The 21780-nt window shown below is 42.3% G+C and overlaps 1 protein-coding gene across 3 annotated transcripts in view; it reads left to right on the top strand.

The window, feature by feature from the left end:
• The first annotated feature begins 13331 nt into the window (after nt 1-13331).
• Nucleotides 13332-21780, top strand: part of BCOR (BCL6 corepressor) — a 38518-nt gene continuing 30069 nt past the window's right edge. For 2 of the 3 annotated variants that reach the window (XM_044670168.1, XM_044670167.1), the window contains exons 1-5: nt 13332-13430; nt 14928-15006; nt 15998-18850; nt 19530-19583; nt 20071-20257. In XM_044670168.1, coding sequence (XP_044526103.1) covers nt 13345-13430; nt 14928-15006; nt 15998-18850; nt 19530-19583; nt 20071-20257 — 3259 coding nt within the window. In that variant the 5' untranslated portion in view covers nt 13332-13344. The remainder of the gene's footprint in view (nt 13431-14927; nt 15007-15997; nt 18851-19529; nt 19584-20070; nt 20258-21780) is intronic. The other variant, XM_044670169.1, reaches the window with a different exon arrangement.

Raw genomic sequence — 21780 nt, 5'->3', positions numbered from 1 at the left:
ATTTAGGAAAGAATAAATGAACTACAGAAATGTCCAAACTATGTAAATCCTAGAGTAGTCTGCTCTCCCATAAACACATTACAAGAGCCAAGGCATTTCCAGTCAAAACATCAGTAGAACCAGCAGCCTCTATCCTTATTTATTATTTTATTAACAGCATTTTACATGGCATTTAACAAGCATGGCTTGCCTGCTTTGCATCATGACAGAATAAAGGCATAAGATGGGGAGGGTAGGAACATTCTCTCAAGTTTCTAGTTTGAGAACATTTTTTAGATTGGAAGTACCATGATAGCATGCCACTATGGCATCATTGGATTTGTTTCTGCTAGCTACAGGTAAATAGAAGAAACTAGTTTAGTTTCTAAAATGCCTAACAAAGAAATAAACCATTATTTTTACAATCCTTCCTCCCCCCCCAAAAGATAAAGGAAGTTATTTAACAGATGCAGTATTGCAGTATAGTTTTTGATTTCTTGGCTGTCGAGTGAAACAGAGTACATTCCAAGATACTTTTCCCTAGTAAGTTTATTGGTTCTCTGAGTTTATCCAGTATCGTTATTCTTTATCTTGCTAGAAAGTTTATAATGAAAACTAATGCCTTTCTTAAGTCATAAAATGAGCCTTGTATGATTATTTAATTAAAATCTATTTAAAGACTGATTAGGCATGTAATTTGCACTAATAATGATGATTATGGAAATGTTAAACTTAACAAAAAAAAATCATGAAGGCGATGTTTAGAACAGTTGGGCGACCAGTAAGTGTCCAGTGAATTAACAATTTCTGAGATGTAAGGCATTAAATTATCTCGAAGGAGTCCAAGTTCTACCTTCTTAGGTGCTTTTTCACCAAGAGGGGGGGAAACCTTAGCTTTTAGAAATTCTAATTTTGCTCTACATCCTACTTTGTTGAATTCATGAATTTGTGAGACTGAACTTTACCTCCATATCAAAATCTCTTCTTCCCTCCTTTATCTGTCTTTAGTAGAACAGTCCTATTGGACCCTTTCCAGGGTGGGGGAGAAGTAGTTGTAGAGATGTGATATACTACAGATAGACAGGAGAGAGATGAGGATAGCTATGTTGCCAGAATAGTCAGCTGTGGTAAACATGGTCTTCTTTATCTTTAGGCAGAGAATTGGGAGGGGGGATGCTGGGGGTCCCATGTCCAGAGGGACCAGCCAGCTGCAGTAGTTGGTGCTAAGGCACTGAAGGCAGACACAATGCTGCTGTTGTTGGTTTGATCTCTAACTGTGGATTGTTAGTCTGGATTTAACTATGTGGTAAGGGGGGAATGTGAAGGCTGTTTACAGCTAGTGCAAATAATGTGACAGCTGTTGGAGCTCTAGCAGCCCTTCGCCTCTCCTGCACTTACACAAAGCTCTCACTATGGGAGCAGGGAAGCAACCACTGCTACACTTAAGTCCCAGCAGCAACAACCGGAGGTGGTTCCAGTTTGTCCCCATCTACTTCAGCACCCTGAACAAAGAAGAATCTGAAGCTCCCATTGATATATTTCCAGATTTGGGATTTGTTTTGTCTGAAGGAGAGAAAGGTGTCTATTTAATGAGTTACAAGTTCCACCTAACTCCAAGATTAAGGGAACTTAGGTTTTAGGTTGTCAGAGGTTTCAACAGCTTCTTGCTGGCCTGGAGGGAAGAAATTGGAGAACTTTTCACTTTATACTTGAAGTTTAAATATTTAAAAAAACTTGTAGGCAAGCAAGTTTATTGGAAAGAATGTGTTCATATTTATTCCATAGGTTCTCTGAAAGTTGCAGGTAGAAGTTTAAGGAAGGTCCTCTTGGGAGCAAATACCTAAACACAGGAATATGATTTAGGTATAGGTGTGAATGTTATCATAGGGGGCTAGGCAGTGTTTTGAATTTCACTCCCGTAATTGTTTACAGAATTGGAAAAGCAAGTGTGTATACTCTGTATGCAGAGAATAGTTTTTTGTTTATAGCCTCCTCCCCCTCCCCCCATTGGCTTTCCCTGTCTCTACCCACTTTCTTTCTTTGATATTAAAGGGTCTCCCCTTCAGTTGCTCATAAAAAAACTTGTCAAAATTTGGGAGGGGGGATGCTGGGGGTCCCAGCAGGAAATAAAGGTGTAATCCTGAAATCTGCACAGGATACCACCCACTCTGTGACATGTTAAGACTACTGCACACTGCCACAAACCTTCCACTAAATTACTGGTATGGGGCCAAAGCACTGTTGAGTAGTCAAAACGAAAAAGCAGTTGGTTCAGATGTGTCACTTGAGCCAGAGAATGTTTTGCTGTAGCTAGCGATGCCTGCTTTGCTGCTTTTTTCATCTCCTCAAGCTAAAATCTGAGTATAATGGATGGAAAAACTGAGATGAATTTGGCAGTTCACCCTATTATATTCTAGGTTCTGGGTTCCACTTCAGTCATATCCTACCCTCTAAAATTTTGGTCATTGGGTAATTGCCTTGACACAGGATGTACTTAAATCAGTTTGAGTTCTTCCTCAGCTCCTAGAGTTTTAAGAATTAGTCAATCCAGTGAACAGTTCTATGTAGGCTAAAATTTTGCATTCTAAGTGATATTTCAGAGTCAATTCTGTAAATTAGCCCAATATAGCCTCTTTATATAAGACTGGTGTCATTTTCTGTAGGAATGTTGCTTGTGAAACCAGTTTCACCTTGGCAAACAGATAAACAAGTCTCAATCTCCAAAACAGGCGATTTTTTTTTCTCCTTTCAAATCTCTTAAAGCAACCCACTTGTATTTCCAGGATTATTCTAATGTTTGTAAGAAGGGATGCTTATTGACCTTTTTTTTTTTAAAGCAAATGCAAATTAGAGAAAAAATAATTTTCTTTCAAGGATAGGCAATGTATTAGTCACTTGTTATCGGACTTAGAAGCAGACCTCATTTGCTCGGCTGCCAACTCACTCACATCTGCTCTTAGCTGTTCAGGGTATTTTAACCTTGGCTGTGTAGTGTCTTAGTCCCCCAATCAAACATGAGTGATTAAGATCTAAACAGCTACAAAAATTCACTGACCCCCCATCTGTAACACAGTTGTTCCACTGCTTTGTTTTGATGTTTAAAGTTCCAGACTCAGATTCTTATTATTCTGGGGGGGGGGCAGAGACAGGATGGGGGACCGGATTGAATTCCCCTTTCAATCTGATTGGAATCCACTCGGGTCCCTCTTCCCTGAAGTTGACATATATAGTTATATATAGACATAGTGTTATCAAAAGGAAGATGCAGGAACCGTGGAAAACTTTCGTTTTTAAAAAGTAATATAAATGTCACCATTACCATAGTAAACATAAATGAAACATTCACTAGCGGGAATTCTTTCTTGATGTGGAAGTGGGCACACTGGGATATATTAGTAAAGTTGTCCAGTTTGGCTATAAGTAGTAAAATTAGGAGGCCTGGCTTTCCACTTGGCATTTTTCTTTGAAAACAAACCTTAGAGATGATTGGTGTGGTAATCTTGTGGGCAGCCCCACCCCCCATCACCTTTCCCCTGTTATAAAGGTCACTAGTTGAATCTGTCTGGAGGGTTGGAAACGGGGAAGGGAGGGGTCCTTTTTCTGTGGAAAAGAAGCCCCTTCTACTTAAGAGGGGTTTTCCAATACCCCCAGTTTGGTTATAGCCGCAAACAAAAAACGGCCCCCATGATGGGAGGGCTTATTTTGAAGAGCACCAATTTCTCTGATTTCCCTGTCACTTTATGCAAGCGGGACTGTCCAAACTCTTAAGCATATCCCAACAAACTAAAGGGGGAGGGGAAGAACCACAGGCCCAGTGAGGTGGCAGACATTAAAACGACACGACCTTTTTAACCATAGGTGAGCTATTATAGAGGCAGCGAACCAAGTTTAATATATCTGCCTGGCTGCATGCCGGCCATTTGCTGAATAACGAAGAAGCTGTTTTCTTCTCTGGCCGGAGCGGGGGAAATCTTCATTTGGGACTCTGGGTTTCCGGCGACCGTGAACGAAGTGAGCTTGAGGAGCTCTCCAGGCGGCTAATGGGTGGTGTCAGCTCCTCAGATCCACAGTTTTCCTGCTGGGGTGGGGGTAGGGGTGGGGGGCGAGCTCTGGCCACTTCGGCCACTCTTATGCAAACATACATTCCTAGGATCGATGTCTGCTCTTGTCCTCCAGCTGTAGATCTAAATCTGTGGAGTGGCCTCTCTCCGCCTTTTCCCACCCCTTCGCCCCTCTGGCCCTAGCCTCTTGTTTGTGTGAAGAGGTTGCCTTGGCAGTGGTGGCAAGAAGGGAGTAAAATCTGTAAGAATGGGAAAGGGGTTTGCGGTGGTACTGCCCTCCTCGCTACCCTGCCCCGCCCCACGTTAGGGTGTGTGTGGGTCAGCCTCAATCCTGGTTTCTCTTTTCTTCCAACATCCCCTTGCGGAAAGTCACTGCACCTTTTCAACTTCAATTGTAGCCCAGCTCTCTATGGCAACGTGTGTGTTCCTCCCCCCATGAAGCTTCATGACTGCAGCACGAGCAAAGGGGCGGGCACGCGTGGGAGAGTACATGCCACTGCGGTGATTGCTTGATACCCTAAGCTTAGCAGGCCAGACTAACGTAGAGGGGGTCAAAGGGAGAGGCTCCAGGGTGCGCGGTGTTTCTTACGTGCCCAGGAGTTTACGGATTGGCTCAGAGGCGTGTCGGGCGCTGCAGGAAAAAAGGGTTAAAAAGGGGGCTGGCCGGGTAGTGGAGGCCCAGGCCTGGCTCTTTTGCTCCGGATATGAAATGTTCGCGTAATTACCTGAAATAGGTATTAGTGCCAGTCTCATCGCCTCTGCCCCTCTAAATCTCTCCGGTCTCCATCCCTTCCCAACCCCCCACCGAGCAGCCGCCGCCGCCGCCTGTTGTCCTTGGCAGCAGCCCCGGCGGAAACCTCGTGTGTGCGTGCTTGCGCGCGCGCGCGCGCGCGCGCGCGTGTGTGTGTGTGTGTGTGTGTGTGTGTGTGTGTTTGTGTGTGTAAAATGGCGGGGAGACTCGCGGTGGCTAGGCTTAATCTCCGGCCTGGCCTACAGGGTCTGGGGGAGAAGCAGAAGGGAAATCCGGGGCGGAGGGGGGAGGGACAGGGAAGCCCGGGAAAGGGGTGGGGTCTGCGAGTCCTGGTTTGGGCCTGAGGGCTGGAGCTGGTTGCTAGTCTCTAATCTATTCTGTATCTGGGCGCCTCAGTTATTCAGATGGGGGGGACGCGTGGAGGCGGGGAAGATGAGTCAGCTTGGGGGCCGGGGGAGTGGGGAAGCTCCGGTTCCGGAGTTTGCGGTGGCAGAAAATCTCTTTGTTGCTGATTGCAAAAAGGTGTGTGTGTGTGTGGGGGGCATTTCCCCCCCCCGAAGCCTTTCGATAGTTTGGGGTTGGGGGAGATGTAGATGTCACGCCAAGTAAATTCTAAAACGTTGCCTGACATTGAGATACTGGCCCCTCACTCTCAACCAGTCCACTGCCTCTTTGCTACAGGTTTGGCTTACTTTAAGCCTGGCTATCGTCCCTTCTCCCTCCCACTTATTAAAATGTTTTGAATTGGTAGTCTCACCTGCTCCTCCCAAAGTGAAGGGAAGGAAGAAATGCTCGGTTCCTCTATTTTCTCATATTACACTTCCTCTCTTCTCCCGCCGCTCCCCGCCCCACTCACCTTTCATGTTGTTAAATTTATTACTAATGCAAAACGGGGTTTGAGGAAGCCTGTATGAGGGAGTGCGCTCGAGCGCCCGAGAAGGAGCAGGAATGGAGAAATATTTGCCTGGGGGGAGCATATGTTTTGGTGCTGCTGTGTGACTTTCGCCTGTCGGAGGCGTGACTGACGGAGAAAGGCGTACAGCCTCCTTCTCTCTTGTCCCTGCTTTCCTGGCCCCTCATTCCCTTCCCTTTCTCCCCATCCCCCTTCCCTCTTGCGACTGAGCTACGCCTGTCGGTACATCTCGGGCTTGCTCTCTCCCATCTACCAAGCCCGTAAGCGGCAGAGCTAGTAGGCGAGCCAAAGACAGATACTAGTATGCACATCCGGGGAGAGGGAGAGGGGGTACCGTAGGGCGGGGCGGGGCCGACGGCACCGGCGGCGGCTCCAGCTGCCTCGGAACTGCTAGGCAATGCCGTTGCACTGATGCTGTTGCTGCTGTTGCCGCCGCCGCGTTTTGTTTACCAGCCTGCCGGGTGGAAAGTCCTGGTAGCCTCGCGCAACACGTGATAGTATGGGAGCCTCGGGACATTGTGGGAGGGAGGAATGATCTCTCTATTCCACCTTTAAAAAAAATCCCAGAATAGAATCTTCATCACTTCTTTTTTTTTTTCCTTTTTAACACCCAAAATGTATCATTGTGTGACTCAAGATGTATTTTCGAGATCGAGGAGAGGAGGAGCAAGTTCTGGTTGCTCATTGAAGTTAAGCTTTCTGGTTATACGAAACACCAAGGGGTGGGTAAAGGTCAAAACTTCTCTGCTAATCCATAGTCGCTGGGACTTTGCTGCCTTCTGGCTTGCCTTCTTCCCTGACTCTTATCTGTACTTTTCTACTCTCCCTCCAGCTGGGTTAGGAGGGAAAGTCACCGGGGCAAGAAACTAGGGGAAACAGTATCTCTGGGAGGGGGGGTCGGGGGTTTATTTTGTTACACTTTAATATCGAGGAATGATAGGCTAATGGGAGCAGCGTTTCCCTTGCTTAAGGTTTGTCTACAGTTTAGAAAGTTAGGGGTGGCAGCTGGGTATCTCAGTGGATTGAGAGTCAGGCCTAGAGACCGACTAGGTTCAAATCCGGCCTCAGACACTTCCCAGTTGTGTGACCCTGGGCAAGTCATTTGACCCCCCATTGCCCACCCATACCACTCTTCCACCTAGGAGCCAATACACAGAAGTTAAAGGTTTAAAGAAAAAGAAAGAAAAAGTTAGAGATATTTAAAATAAATCATCTGGGGCCAGAGCTTGTTCAGGTAGTTGTGATAACTAATCCGTTGGAGGTTCCCAAAGGGTCATAGGCCTACCACACTAAATCCCTGGTACTGACACTGCTGCTTAACAGGAACAGAGCCTCCTCCCTGACCTTGATTCCCAACCAGTGGTTTTGAGGTCTATCTAATGGGACTGAAGATATCTGCCTGTGAGATATACTCTTTCTGATTGCTTAAAAAAAAATTTTTTTTTTTAATTTCAAGCTTCCCTAAACCCCCTTATCTTTTTGGCTTAGATACCCCTTATGAGGCTTTTTAACAAATCTAGAAAATGATCACAGTAGGAGTCTTGAGAAAATTAGAAAGCCAAGATAATTTATAGCATTGTTCAGTTTCCAAGAGTCAAGATTGTTTGGTTTTCATTTTTTTCCCCCTTTGGTGCCACATGATGTGCAGACTTTAAACCATCCAAAGCCTACGGTTGTGCTGATGATCAGTCAAGACTAAGGCAGTGGAAATTGGCTAGGTGCCAGGAAGAGCGACTGGAAAAAGAATAGACTAAAGGTGGCAAAAGAAACCTAGTTCCTGTATTCCTTCTTGTAACTTTATTATAATATCTCCCCCTGCACACCCCACACCCCCCCATACACCTTCCAGTTCTTTCCTTGCCTGCCCCTAGGGTATAACCCTATTTGCTTTGAAGCAATTAAGACATCTATTCCAGGATTCCAAGAGGAGTGGTAGATGAGCATTGTAAAAGTTTATACTGCTTTATCTCTAAATGGCATCATCTCTACACATTCCAATTTTAAAATTTTTTTTATTAATACCTTCTTAGCTCCAGGGCCTTTCCTACCCACCCCACCCACATTCCCATGAATTGGATTTTTTTTGGTGAGTTTCTATGTCAAGACAGTTCATTGCTAACAGAACTTTTCTAACAGTCACTTGTCATCAGGCCTCACCAAGTTCTGACCCAAATGGAAAGTCTCCCTGGTTTTCTTTTAATGTATTGCCAAAACAGGGGAGGGGAGGGAGAGACAAAGAGACAGAGACAGAGAACTTCGAAGAACAAAGGTTCAATTTTGCTGCCCACAAGTGAAAAGGTAACAAGTAGAGGACACTTAAAAAACTGACTCCATATATCTTAATAAAATCCTGTCATTACCCCTCCATCACCATTTTTTAAAAATGCCACCAAGAATTCTGTAATTCAGTGGCACAAGAAGACCCTCTATCTCCTGATTCCAGGCATTTCATGGCTAGAATGCTTCCCTTTCTTCACCTCCTGGTTTCTCAGACTTTTCTCAAGTCCCAACTAAAGTTCTGCCTTATAAGCAAAATCTTTCCTGATCCCCCTTGACCTTCCTGTGTTCATTATTTCCAATTTATACTGTATATATATGTTTGTAGATTTGTTTGCATGCTTTCTCTCCCATTCAATTGTAAGATCCTTAAGGATAGGAATTTTTTTTACCTTTCTTTGTATCCTCATCAATTGGCACATCTGTAGGCAATTTTAATGTTTATCAACTTAGCTGACTGTCATTTTGACAATTATTGTTCATACCATGATGCCTAGCCTATGTGTGACATGATAAGAAGTTGTGGAGTGGTTCAACCAAGAATTATTAGGGCAAATCGGTTTCTCCTTATAACAAAACTTTATCCTTAAAAAGGAAATACCATGCTTAACAGTAGGTAGGATGTGGGTATTTGGAGTCAGATTTGGGTTCAAATACCTGTGATTCTCTTTAACTCTGACCATTAGGCAAGTCCCCTGGCCTCTCTGGGTGAGCCTCAATTCCTTCATCTGTAAAATAAGGGTAAAAACCACCTCACAAAGGTGGTTGTAAGGTTCAGATGAGATGAATATGCAAAGCACTTTGCAAACTTTAGATTTATAAAATTTGTCAGTTATCAGTATGCTGTCTATATTCCATTTGCTTGCACTGGCTGTTCCCCTTTCGTGTAATGCAGTCCCTTAGCAGTTTGGTTTTTTTTTCCCCCTTTCAAAATTCAGCTCTGGTACCACCTTCTACAACAGATTTTCTTAACTTAGGTAGGGTCTGCAAACTTTATTTTTTAAAAGCCTGGACAAGTTATTGGTTTCTTTTCTAATCATATATTTCATTTTACATATTTGTTTTGAGAAGGGGTTCCTAGGTGGGTTCATGACACAACTTTTTGCTTAAGACCTCTTCTTCATAAAGCTTTTCTTGATGCATCGCCTCCACTCCACAGTTATTTTTCTTTTTTGTGTGTTGTCTCCTCAAATAGAATGTAAGCTCCTTGTGGGTGAGCACATTTGTTTCATTTTATCTTTGACTCCCCAGCATCTAGCAGTCTGGCACATTGTAGTTGCTTAATAAATTTTTGTTGATATGTCATAATTCTTTGTCAGTATGAATTTCCTAGTTATCTTTGGGCAGTCATCAGAATCAAGGTTATTGAAAGTCATTAGTTAACTGTTTCAGTAGTTGGCATCATCAGCAGTTCTTGGTTGTTGTGTGGTGGAGTATTTGATAGAAGAAAGTTGAGTCTTAACTGTGCTCTATCCTTGCAAAGGTCAAACTATCAATAAATTAGTCAAGAGTGCTCATTATGTACTAAAAGTGAAAAGTCCCTGTCCTCAAGGAACCAAAATGTTGACATTAATATGATACATTAAAAGTAGTTTCTTGGGTGATTTGGGAAAGGAATGAATTATCAATTAGACCAGGGGTCGGCAACCTTTTTGGCCATGAGAGCCATAAACGCCACATTTTTTAAAATATAATTTCGTGAGAGCTGTACAGTGCTCACAGTGTGCGAATTGACTGCTCCTGCAGAAAGAGCCATATCTGGCCCTCAAAAGAGCCAGATATGGCTCGAGAGCCATACGTTGCCGACTCCTGAATTAGACAGTATCGGGAAAGACTTATCTAGGTGGTAATTGAGCTAAATTTTCAAGGAAACTAGGGATTGGAGAATGGGGCTAGGGTAGATACACACTATATAGGCAGGAAGGTGGAAGTTAGAGCATTATGTGTTCAGAACAGTTAGATTGGCAAAGTACCTGGAGGGGGGAAAAATGTGAAAGAAGTTTAGGAAGGTACGAATGAGCCAGGTTGGGAAGATATTAAAATGCCAAGAAGAAAAGTCAGTTATGAAATTACCTAGAAAGTGGCAAAGGGAAAGTATGACTTAGTTGCCCCTGTAGCCACACACAAATAGGAAAAGCAGATGGGGTAGTAGCAGTGAGTTGGGAGAGGGGGGAAAATACACATTTGGGGGGGATAAATGGTTTCAGGATTTGGAAGTCAGCAATGTTACTTTGTAATGGTCAGTGGCTTATTCTAAGTATCTCTGTACACTAGAAGACTGGCAGTTTGCTTAAAAGGAAGAAGAGGTCAGAAAGGAGAACCTGAAGAGTTAAAAGTCTGTTGCTTGTTCAAATGAAATTACGGCTGGCAGTGGCGCCGCTGTTTGTTCAACAGACCTCCACTTTTAAACAGTTCACAAAAAGTTCATTGGGGCTGGGAAAGATTATAAATATATATGCTATTGTATCCCACAGTATCCTACAATAGCAGAAACCCCCTCCTCTATTCTCTTTCTCCTCAACAGACCTAGGACTTTACAGAGAGGTTCCCCATATGTTAAGGGAAAACCACTATGCCCCTCTCTCAGAGATAGAGACCATTCTTGAGCTAAGTGTTAATAATCTGTAAGGTAATAATGTTGTGCAGCCTCTAGGAAGAGGTCAGGAGTAGTCAGTAAGTGAGATGATTTTTAAAGGCCTAGCACATTTCTCCTAGCAGCCTGGTTTAAAAGGCATATTTAAATACATTTACAATCAGGTGCTGTTTATGCTGAAGCAGGAACCAGTGTTTCCACAGAGAGGAGCTGGGGTGGGGTAGGTGGATTAGAGATTTGAAGCTGAGTAAATTGAGCCTTGGGATTCCCTGAGAAAGGGTTAGAAGGGGGAATGCTGTCCAAGTAAGGTATGTTGTCCTAATGAAGTGGAAAGTCAGGGCACTTGTGGGGTAATTTTTAATTAATATGGACAACCAGAATGGATAATTTCAGCAGCCCTTCTCCATTTAGATCCCTTTTTATGAGATTATTTTTAAGCCAAAATTGTTTTTTTCCCCATTGGATCCTTGCCCTTACACATATTTATTGTAGAGTATGAAAAAGGGAAGGTTGAAATTTCTTTTCAGTGTGAACTGTTTGCTTGCTTTTAGAGTGTTTGGGTTTTCTCTATTCCCCTTACTATTATTTATATTTATATTTATATTATCCCCTTCTAACCCTAACTAGCTTGAAACCCAGTTCAGCAAGTAGCCCTCAACACAGTTTCAACATTTCAATGTTATTACATCAGGGGAATGACATACTTTAATTCAAGCATAGTATAGCTCTAATGTTAATGATATCCTAGTAAGAAAGCAAAGATAATTAGCACAATTCTTTTGACATGAACCACCTGAATCCTCAATTTTTTAAAAAGGTAGGAGGATTTGGGATAGTTTGTTCTAGAACCATCACTTCAACTACCAAAACTTAGTTAATTTTGTATATAGGAGAATATAGCCAGATAACTAAGCCTTAAGGAAACCCCTAAATCCATCTTCTCAGGCTAGCCGATTACCATCAGGAAACCAGTAAATCTGTCTAAGAAAGTGTTTTCCTGGTGAAATAACTCTTGAATAACACTATCCTATCTCGTCTCTACAGATTTCTACTCATTCTAGGTGGATTTTTTTCTGTTCCAGTGTCATTTTTGAGTGACACTCTTCTGGGAGTGGAAGTAGAAGTAATCTACTGTTAATACATATACTGTTCTAGGTGTTGGGTGGGAAGACTCAATGAAAAACCTATCTAGGAAAAACAAAATCAAAGGGATTTCCTTGCTTTTGGATCTATCTTGCCACCACCCCTCTCCACTCCCCCACACTCACATACACTCACACATTCATTCCACTCTAGTGAAACGTTCTGGGAACGTGTGGTGCCTCCAATCGACCTCATGCAATCTGGTTCCCTGCTCTGTTCAGTACAAATGTAAAAGCAATCATTTGCATATTTTTCAGGCTAACAAAGGAAGTGTGTCTACTTGCAAAGCATTTGGGCTTTTCTGAAACTGTGTGGGTGTGTGTGAGGGAGAGAAGAAAGAAAAGTTCCCCCAGTGGTCACACAGAGATTATTTCATGGGGGTAATACATTTGGGGGGGGGGGTGGATGGAGAGGAAGGAAGAGCCCAGGGATGTCCTGAGCATTAAAGGATTCCTACTTATTAACCCAGCATTTAGCAGCAGGATTCAGGCAGAAACTCAGTCAAAAGAAACAACTCAACCTCCAAAGAGCAATTAAAATCCTGCACTGGGATAAATCATGTGCTGTGATAATCCTGTTAATAAAATGCAGCTTGTCCTGACACTTCACTCATGCAGCAAACTAGAATTTAATGCAGGTGGGAGATGGCAAGAGGAAATAAAAAGGTGAAGAGGCTTTCCTGTCTTCCCTTTCTCCCTTCTCTTTTCCCTTAGTTTTGAGACTTTATCTATTTAGCTGAAGGTCTAGTGCTTCTCCTTTTGCCAGCAGCTCAGTTGGGTCAGGACTTATGCTGCTAGCTAATGATTTCTTTCCCCAAGTAAGCCGGTGTCATTGAATTACTCAGCTCTTACCCTCAGATCACTGGGGTGAAAGAGCCCCAGGTTTGGTGCTTAATCTAATCTTGAGTTAGGGTAGAGGTTTACCAGCCCACTTTATTTTTCACCCTCAAATTCGATGTTTGTATTTATTAGCCCCTTTGCAGAAAAGCACATGGTGCCTGCCCAAGACCTTATTCTAGTTTTCCTTGTTTTCCTAACCCTTAAAAAAAAAGTTCAAGATACATAAGCTCAACAACACAACAAAAACCACCACAAACTAAGATGATTTGAGTGTGCCCTCTCTGTGTTCCTGGGAACTGGTTAATTGTTGATGTTAAGTTTAATTGTACCCTAAAGGGGAGGAAGAAAGATGTGTTTTGGAATTTTGTGCTTGCTTTCTCCTATCCACTCAGTCCCTAGAAGATTTAGTAGTCCAAGTTGATCAGTCTTGTCATTTTCCCAACTCAAATGAAATGAACTAAAGAGAAACTTTATATTTTTGGATAGACCTAGAATGAGCTTTAATTTTATTGCTGTTCCTGGAAAAACTCCATCTTCTTTGACCTAGAAATACCCTCCATTTCCCCCCTTTTCTGCTGGGTATCTATCTGCCGCCTCTTTCAAGGCAGCATATTGCCCTCACCAATTTGGCATTCATTATTAATTACTTGGAGGGAGGCCTGCCATGATGTCCTGCTTTCTACTTCCCTCCTCTATGAATTTCATCTCAACTTTGTGGTGGTTTTGTTTTTTTATATTATTTTCATAGCCTAAAACCGTGAAGAAAAGCTGCGATTTAAGAAGACGTCATGCTTTCTGCAACCCCCCTGTATGGCAATGTTCATAGCTGGATGAACAATGAAAGGGTCCGAATGTGTGGAATTAATGAAGAGAGGTAAATGTTCTAGTTTAGGTCTAGAGACACCCTTTCCTAACCTTTTCCCCCAAAGAGGGAGGATTTGAGTCTCCTATACTGTACTCCTTTGGGTCCTGCCTGGAGGGAGGTACAAAGGGACTCTGTGGCCACCACCTTACAGCAGCCATAGCTTTCCCAAAAGGGGTGGGGAATAAAGATCTGCCTGTCTAGCCAGCAGCCCCTTGATTTACAGTTTTAACAGGCAACCTGGCTCAGTGAAGCATTGACGCCCTTTAAAAGATTAGCCCCTAAAGCGGCCTTTCAATGCACTTTCATACTTAATTTATTATTTCATATTTATGAAGGAGAATTAATCCCAGTCTATATGCTGCTTTAACTCTAAATGTCAGGAGTGTGGGCCCAGGTGGGTTGGCGTTGGATATGGGTTTAAAACAAATAGTTTGCTCAGTAATAAACGGAGAAACAGCCGCCCTTTTCTTCATTTAAGTCTCAGGTTCCTTATTGCCCTCCTTGTGGCTTGCCCTTCCTCTGAACACATTTTCTCTTGATTTCAATCCTTCAACAATTCAGTTAGGCTTCCTAATCAGTGATTTTGGAGCAGTGGGGTAAAGGCAGCTAAGCATTAGATGATTGAAGCTGCTCTTCTGGATAATGACGAAACTTTCCTTCTGCTGCATGTCAGCAGTTTTATCCCTGGGATTTGGAAGTTGGCACCAAGGTATATTCTTTTATCAATGCTTTCTGTGATAAGTCTCAGTGCTACTGCACAGTCATGGCACAGATGTGCAGTTCCTTTTTAGCATGGAACAGCTGACATTTATATATTAGTATCTGTGTCACCCTACACATGATACTCTCAATCATTTCTTTATAGAAAGTCAAATATAGCTTTATTAACACTGTGGAAACCAATTTTCATAGTCCAAGGCAAAGATCTTGCCTTTGGGGAAAGTTCTGAGGATGATTGTGACTTTATTGGGAGCTTGCTCTGTGAGCCAATCAATTCTTGATAATTCAAGGGGTTATTAATCCAGTTTGAATTTTATCTAGGCTGTTGAGCTTTCCATCTCTTGGACCATTTTACTTCTGATAATCCCACTTCCTGGTGGAATGTCTGAGGGCAAGATGAGAAAGTTCACATCAGCCTAAACTAGCAGCATCTCTAATGAGACTTGGAGTAGGGGGAAAGAGGTTAGAGAATAGTTCGTGGATTTTTTTAAAAATAGAAAGTCCTATGCATGAATTTAATATGTATCGATGCTACCTATAGGCCTCCCTTTAACCATAAATTAAGGAGAGTGGACTCTTCCTTTCAAGTGAATCTAACTTTTAAAAATCACCATCATTTGGGGGAAATGGAAGTAGTGGTTATATTTTGGTTTAGAATGAAATATTACTAGGTCAAATTTTTTTTTTTAAATGGAGTTATTAGGAAGTGGTTTATCCTGGGGAAATCTGAGAATGTTTTCCTGAGTGAGGAATGTTTCATGCAGCTGGTATAATCCTTTGTAATAGGAAAATTCCAGTAAGTGATGGTGAAGCTCCGAAAGCCAGACTGGAACTGAGGGAAGAAAACCCCTTAAACCACAGCGTGGTAAGAGATGAATGGTGTCATACTGACGATTTCTGATTCAGTGGTCAATCTTATAATGTTTTACAATGAATTTTTTAAAAATACTTTATCAATGGGAAACAGTTTCTTTTTTAAAAAACCCACCTCCATCCCCAGCTGTTTCTGCTGAGAAATCTGTGGTGAGGGATGAGGTAAAAGTTTGTTGAGTGTACTAAGCTCCTAGGCTATCTTTACATCCTTTCATTCTCTGGGGAAGTATACATGTTCTCAGGTCCCTTTTGGCTGGTGGTAGACCACCAGCATTTACTCTGATAATAAGCAGTGGCACATTAGCAGTTCCAACTGGTCAGATTTTCTATCATCTTCAAATCGACACTTAAGGTTTATAGGGTTTAACTTTACAGTGAAATACGAAGCATTTGGCCATCCCTTTGGACAGTAGAGTCAGCATCAATAGAAAACGATGTTGGACTCATGCCCTCATAATTCAGAATTGAGACATTTAAGACCTCCCATTCCTAGTTTTCCTTAAAGAATACTCTCTTTTTAGGGGTAATAACTCCCTTTTTATTTCCAAGAAAGGAAGACATGGCGAGGCTTATTGCTTTTCTCAGGGTCCTCATACCCCATCAAGATTGCTCTGACTCTATTGGAGCTTTTGTCATCTCAGTGGTCGCAAAGAGTTTCTGCTGAATGGAAGGAATTTCAAGATAATTTATTATTGAATTAATGTAAGATAGGTCAGACCCTAAGTTATAAAAGAGTGTATATGTTTCAAACCAGCTAAACAGAGGTGAGTTTCAACAAACCATTCCAAGAGAGCCCTGCAGGCAATAGGAAAAAGAATCTTGGAGTCCTCTTGCTTGATATTAGAACCCTTAAGTTTAACTATTGTAATGATCAGTGTGTATTGTTTTCCCTGAAAGTTAAGAATGCATCTGTAGTGGTAAGTTAAAAGATTGGTTTTAGTCACTGAGCTTCAAATAATTTTTGCATTTCTTATTCTACAAAGGTGGATGCAACTACAGCACAGCGCATTGACAGTCTTGCAGCTCTGACTATGGACAGGACTGGACTTATACGGGAAGGACTCAGAGTCCCCAGTAATATTGTCTATTCCAGTTTGTGTGGACTTGGCTCAGAGAAAGGACGGGATGCTGCCTCAAGTGCTATAGCTAGTCTCGGATTTACCCCTGAACGAAATCCAGAGATTCAGTTCAAACCTAATCCTTCTGAGACAGTAGAAACATCAGCTGTCCCTGGAAAACCCCCAAATGGTTTTAATACTATATACAAAACACCACCAGGAATACAGAAAAGTTCTGTTCCTACTGGGGAAGCCTTAGGGCTGGACAGAACTGCAAGTGACAAGCAGAGTCCTCTTAACATCAATGGTGCTAGTTACCTAAGGCTCCCCTGGGGAAGTCCTTATGTGGAGGGTGGAGGCACACCAGCCATGTATCCTTTCCTTGACTCACCAAATAAGTATTCGTTAAATATGTACAAGGCATTGCTACCTCAGCAGTCCTACAGCTTGCCCCCACACTTGGCCTATTCACCAGTCTGCACCAATGGTGAGCGTTTTTTATATTTACCACCACCTCACTACGTCAGTCCCCACATTCCTTCATCCTTAGCTTCACCAATGAGGATTTCCACTGCTTCGGCCTCCCCAGCCATCCCCCCTCTCGTTCACTGCCCAGACAAAAGCCTGCCTTGGAAGATGGGAGTCAGTCCTGGGAATCCTGTTGATTCACATGCCTTTCCACACATTCAGAACAACAAGCAGCCCAGGGTCCCTTCTGCCAAGACAGCTACTAGCAATCTGCCGGGGGACCCTGCCCTGTTGTTGCCCCCTTCGCCCCGACCATCACCCCGAATCCACCTTCCCACACAGCCTGCAGACACCTACTCTGAATTCCATAAGCATTATGCCAGGATCTCCACCTCTCCTTCTTCAGTGACCCTGTCAAAGCCATATATGAATGTAAGCAATGAGTTCCCCACAGCTAGGCTCTCCAATGGGAAATTTCCCAAGACCCATGAGGTGGGTGAAAGTGCACAGCCAGCCCCTGGGCACTCCAGGAAAACAGCAGCTCATGAGAGAAAGGATGGTAGATCACCTCCCCTCCTAGAAAAACAGACAGCTACCAAAGATGTCACAGATAAACCACTAGACTTGTCATCAAAAGTTGTGGATGCTGAGACTTCCAAATCTGACCACATTAAAAAAATTGCTCCCACCACGGTCCTCGTTCAAAGTAGGGCTGGAAATGGGCTAGTATTATCTGGAAGTGATGTTTCAAAAGAAACAGTTTCTCCTTCAGGAAATAACTGTACCATATATAGACCTGAAATCATTAGTACTGCTCCCTCATCCTGGGTCGTTCCTGGTCCAAGTCCCAATGAAGAGAACAGCGGCAAAAACATACAGTTGAAAAACAAAGCGTTAGACTGGGTGATTCCACAACAGAGGAGTTCTTCTTGTCCTAGAATGGGAGCCACAGATACAATAGTCAATAATATTTCAGGGTCTTTGTCAAATGCAGGTCGCCCAGCATCTGCTTCACCTGCTCCAAATGCCAATACAGACTGCATGAAGACAAACAGAAACACTCTCGATACGACACCATCCGTCATACAGCATGTGGGTCAGCCTCCTATCACAACAGTGGCCTCTGCCAAGCATAATAGCAGCAGCAACAAGGTGGCCAAAACCAGTAGCGCAGAACCAAGTTTCAAAGCAAATGAGAATGGCCTCCCACCAGGTTCAATATTTTTAACTCCAAATGAGGCCTTCCGGTCCCCACCAATTCCTTACCCTAGAAGTTACCTCCCATATTCAGCTCCTGAAGGTATTGCTATAAGTCCTCTTTCCCTACATGGAAAGGGACCCGTCTACCCTCATCCAGTGTTGTTACCTAATGGCAGTCTGTTTCCAGGGCACCTTGCACCCAAACCAGGAATTCCCTACACCCTGCCTACAAGTAGACCTGAATTTGTGACCTACCAAGATGCATTGGGTTTGGGCATGGTGCATCCCATGCTATTACCCCATACCCCTTTAGAAATCACTAAAGAGGAAAAACCAGAAAGGAGATCCCGATCTCATGAAAGGCCGCGCTATGAGGATCCAGCTGTCAGGAGTCGATTTCCTGAAATGTTGGAAGCTAGCAGCACTAAGTTACATACAGAGGCACCTCCTGATAAGAACCCGAAATTGCACTCCAGCTGGAATCACAGTAAAGCTAGTGTCAAAAGTGATAAGCTAGTCTACATAGATCTACTTCGAGAGGAGCAGGATGCTAAGAATGAAGCAAACTTAACCAAACCTGGCTTTGTGACTGAGAGCAGCAATCAGACTGATGATCCCCCCAAACCCATGGTGGAGCAGGTGCTGCAGCAGCGCAGAGAGTTTATTGCAATGAGAGAGGAGTATGGTCGGAGCAATGATTTCCATGAAGCATATAATTTTAAACAGGCTTCAAATCCACCAGTGTTCAGCTTAAGAAAAGATAACATTTCAGTAAGCCCTAACAAAGAGAACCTAGTTCAGCCTTCCGCTCCATTCCTGGAGCCAGCTCATGGAAATGATGGTACAGCCGTCACTTTTGGTAAAGCCCAAGATGATACCAAACCTTTTTGTGTGGGAAATGCCCCAAGTATTGACGTCAACCCCACATATACCAAAGATGGATCTGATGACTTAGATTCTAATGATAGCAAACTTTTGAAGCCCAAGCCATCTAAGTTGGCAAAAAGAATCGCGAACTCTGCTGGTTATGTAGGTGACCGATTCAAGTGTGTCACAACCGAACTGTATGCAGATTCCAGCCAACTCAGCAGAGAGCAGCGGGCGCTGCAGGTGAGTCCTGAATACTTCAATAACTAGCTTCAGCATTTGCCAGTTTTGAAACTGAACTGTTTAATACAGTATTGGGGGTGTATAGTAGCTCTTGTCAGAACTCCTATCAGAGATTGATAACTTAAAAGTTTACGATAAATGTGTATGTGTTAAATTTGTGAAGTAAGAGAATGGGAGTGAGTGGTAGCCAATAGTTATGAGGTACATGTATCCAAGCTGTTTTAAATTATTGCTTTAAAAGAACTCCACCAAAGTGCTGGTAATTTTAAGTGTTAGGTATGGTGAAGGCTAGCCAAAGACTGCATGATGTTAACCTATTGGTTGCTGTGATTTCTTGGCCTTTACTCTTAGATATCAAATGTATCTAGAAGTTCTGATTAGTATGCTGTAATAGGTGATAACTTGGTGGAGTAGAATAGCAGCCACTTCGTGTCTATAGGTTTCGTGCAACTTTTGACCAACAACAACAAAAACTAGTTTAAAGGGATAGAAGCTGTATGTTATCTTGTTAGTGAGCTATAACAGATATGTACTGGAATTTCCTAAGATTTTTTTTTTACTTGTTAAAAGATGAGTATAGCCAAATTGTTTTGCAATGTTAAGAAAAAATTGGTTTATGCTTATAAAAATGGATGAAATTATCTAAATGATCCATTGAGTGCCCATTTTAATTACATAGATGGAAGGATTACAAGAGGACAGTATTTTATGTCTACCTGCTGCTTACTGTGAGGTCAGTTCTTCAAATTTTTATTACTAGAATCTTACATAAACCTTTGAGTTAAATTTCATTTCCAAATACACAAAGGGAAGTTTGTGGGCCATGGTCGTCTTTATTCATTGTGCAGTTTGTTTGTGTCTTTGTTTTTTCTTTTCATTTTTTTTTGTTTTCTTTTCTTTTTGTTTTTGTTATGTTTACTTCCAAAAGAGAACACTTTTGTCTTTAATATAGTGTGTGTACATATATATGTATATATACACACACACATACACATCTCTAGAGCTATGTACATGTAACTGTAATAAAGAAATGTGTGGCTATTTGCATATAGATACTGTTAAGTTTTTTTTGTACAACTCAGATATATTAAATTTCTATATCTTATAAACTTTGGTTGGTTTTGACCAGACTTGTCTTTGGAAATGCTTTCCTGTAAGGTAAGGTCAATAAAGTAGTTTTTATTGTGAGTTTTTTTTTTTCATCTCCATTCTCTTTCTAGCGTGCAATGATGCGCTTCTCAGAGTTGGAGATGAAAGAAAGAGAAGGTGGCCATGCAACAACCAAAGACTCAGAGGTCTGCAAATTCAGCCAGGCAGACTGGGAAAGCTCTAAAGGAAATAATGAAAAGAAGCCAAAGTCTGTCGCATTGGAAGATGCCATTGCTGACCAGAATGATAGTGACAGATGTAAGTAACCTTATGGCTTATTATAGTGTATGAGTGCCTACAATACCACTGTTCCCTGAATCAGCATCCAGTGTGAGGTTGGTGATTGGTCCTGCTAACTTAAGAATCTTTCCGTGGTAGTAATGTCGAGAGTTAATGGTTCACTTCCAATGAACCAGATTAACATATACTCAGGATGGGTTTGTTTTGATGTCGGGACATGAGTAGCAAATTATAGCTTTAATTCTTCTACCAACCGGGAACATGGCTTCTATGAAAACAAGTTATTGCCTTGAAAACATCTCACGTTTCAAGGAAAAACTAGTGCCTTACCTACAAATCTAGCTGTGGTGAGATGAGTATATAATATTGAGGGACTATTGTAATCATCTGCTAATTTACTAGTGCTTTCTTCAGGAGTGATGCTTGCAAGATACCTTTTGTTTGTAGCTATGGAATGATTGTGCTGTCAGTTAACAGTAGGAGGCTTTGTTCTTGTTTTTTCTGTCCCCGCTCCCTGTATTAACATTCCGATCTGGAATGAATGGGCAGTACTATTGTTCTCTTCTTAAGAGCACAGGTGTCATTGGAGTGGAGTGGGGGGAAAGGACAATGAAATAAATTTTATTTTACTGGTCCAGGGTCTGTTTACCTGTAAGAGTAAACTGCATAATTCAGAGGGGGTGAAGGCCAAATTGCTCATTACTACTCTGCTTAGACCTGAATGTTGCACCCCGTTTCTTAGTGGGTGCAAATGGCAGAAAGCCATTATTGCTTTATTCTTATTTCATAAAACTTGATTTCTGAGGCTCCAGTTATTACTACAGAAGTTCTCTTGGCCGAAGTATTCGGGTATCTAGCTAGAGCATGTTATAACCAAGATCCTGTTTCCTGAAATAATAAGGGCAGGGTAAGCTGATCTTTTTTTTACAATTAAGTATTTGTTGACTCTCTGTACATTTGAAAGGGGTTGTATGTGGGCGCTTTATAATTGTGTTTGCTACAATTCCTCTTCTCAAAGAAACTTTTAGGTTGGGGGAAGCCTCTTCTTCCACCTCAGGGTCCTAATGTTAGGAATGGAATGGTTAAATCAGTCTCAATGGGGGGACAGACCCTAGAGAGTATACTGCTCAGAGACCAGTCAAAAGAGGTTTTCGTCGCCAAACTAACAAAGTGACAGTCATTTGCAGTTATGAGTTAGGGGGCCAGAGTTTCTCATTCTCTAAGTCTTACATGACTGGGAATAAGGAAAGGCAGATCTATCTGTCCAGGAGTATTGAAGAATCCATCATAGATTGAGAGCTGAAAAGGATCTTAGAAAATCTAATTCACTACTCTCATTATTGCATTAGAGGAAACCGAGGCCCACAGATATTAAATAATTTACCACAGGTCATATACTTGGTAATAAAATTATGTATTTTTTGGCTTGTTTAGAAGTGTGATTTGCTGGGGCTTTCCTTGATAGCAGGGTTTATCAGAAGAATTTCCATATTATAAAATGTAGTGTTGGTTGAACAAAGAATGGTTAATTTGGGAGTGAA

The sequence above is a fragment of the Gracilinanus agilis genome, chromosome 3 (assembly GCF_016433145.1).
Source record: "Gracilinanus agilis isolate LMUSP501 chromosome 3, AgileGrace, whole genome shotgun sequence".
Taxonomy (NCBI): Eukaryota; Metazoa; Chordata; class Mammalia; order Didelphimorphia; family Didelphidae; genus Gracilinanus; species Gracilinanus agilis.
This window is presented reverse-complemented; position numbering and strand designations above follow the sequence as displayed.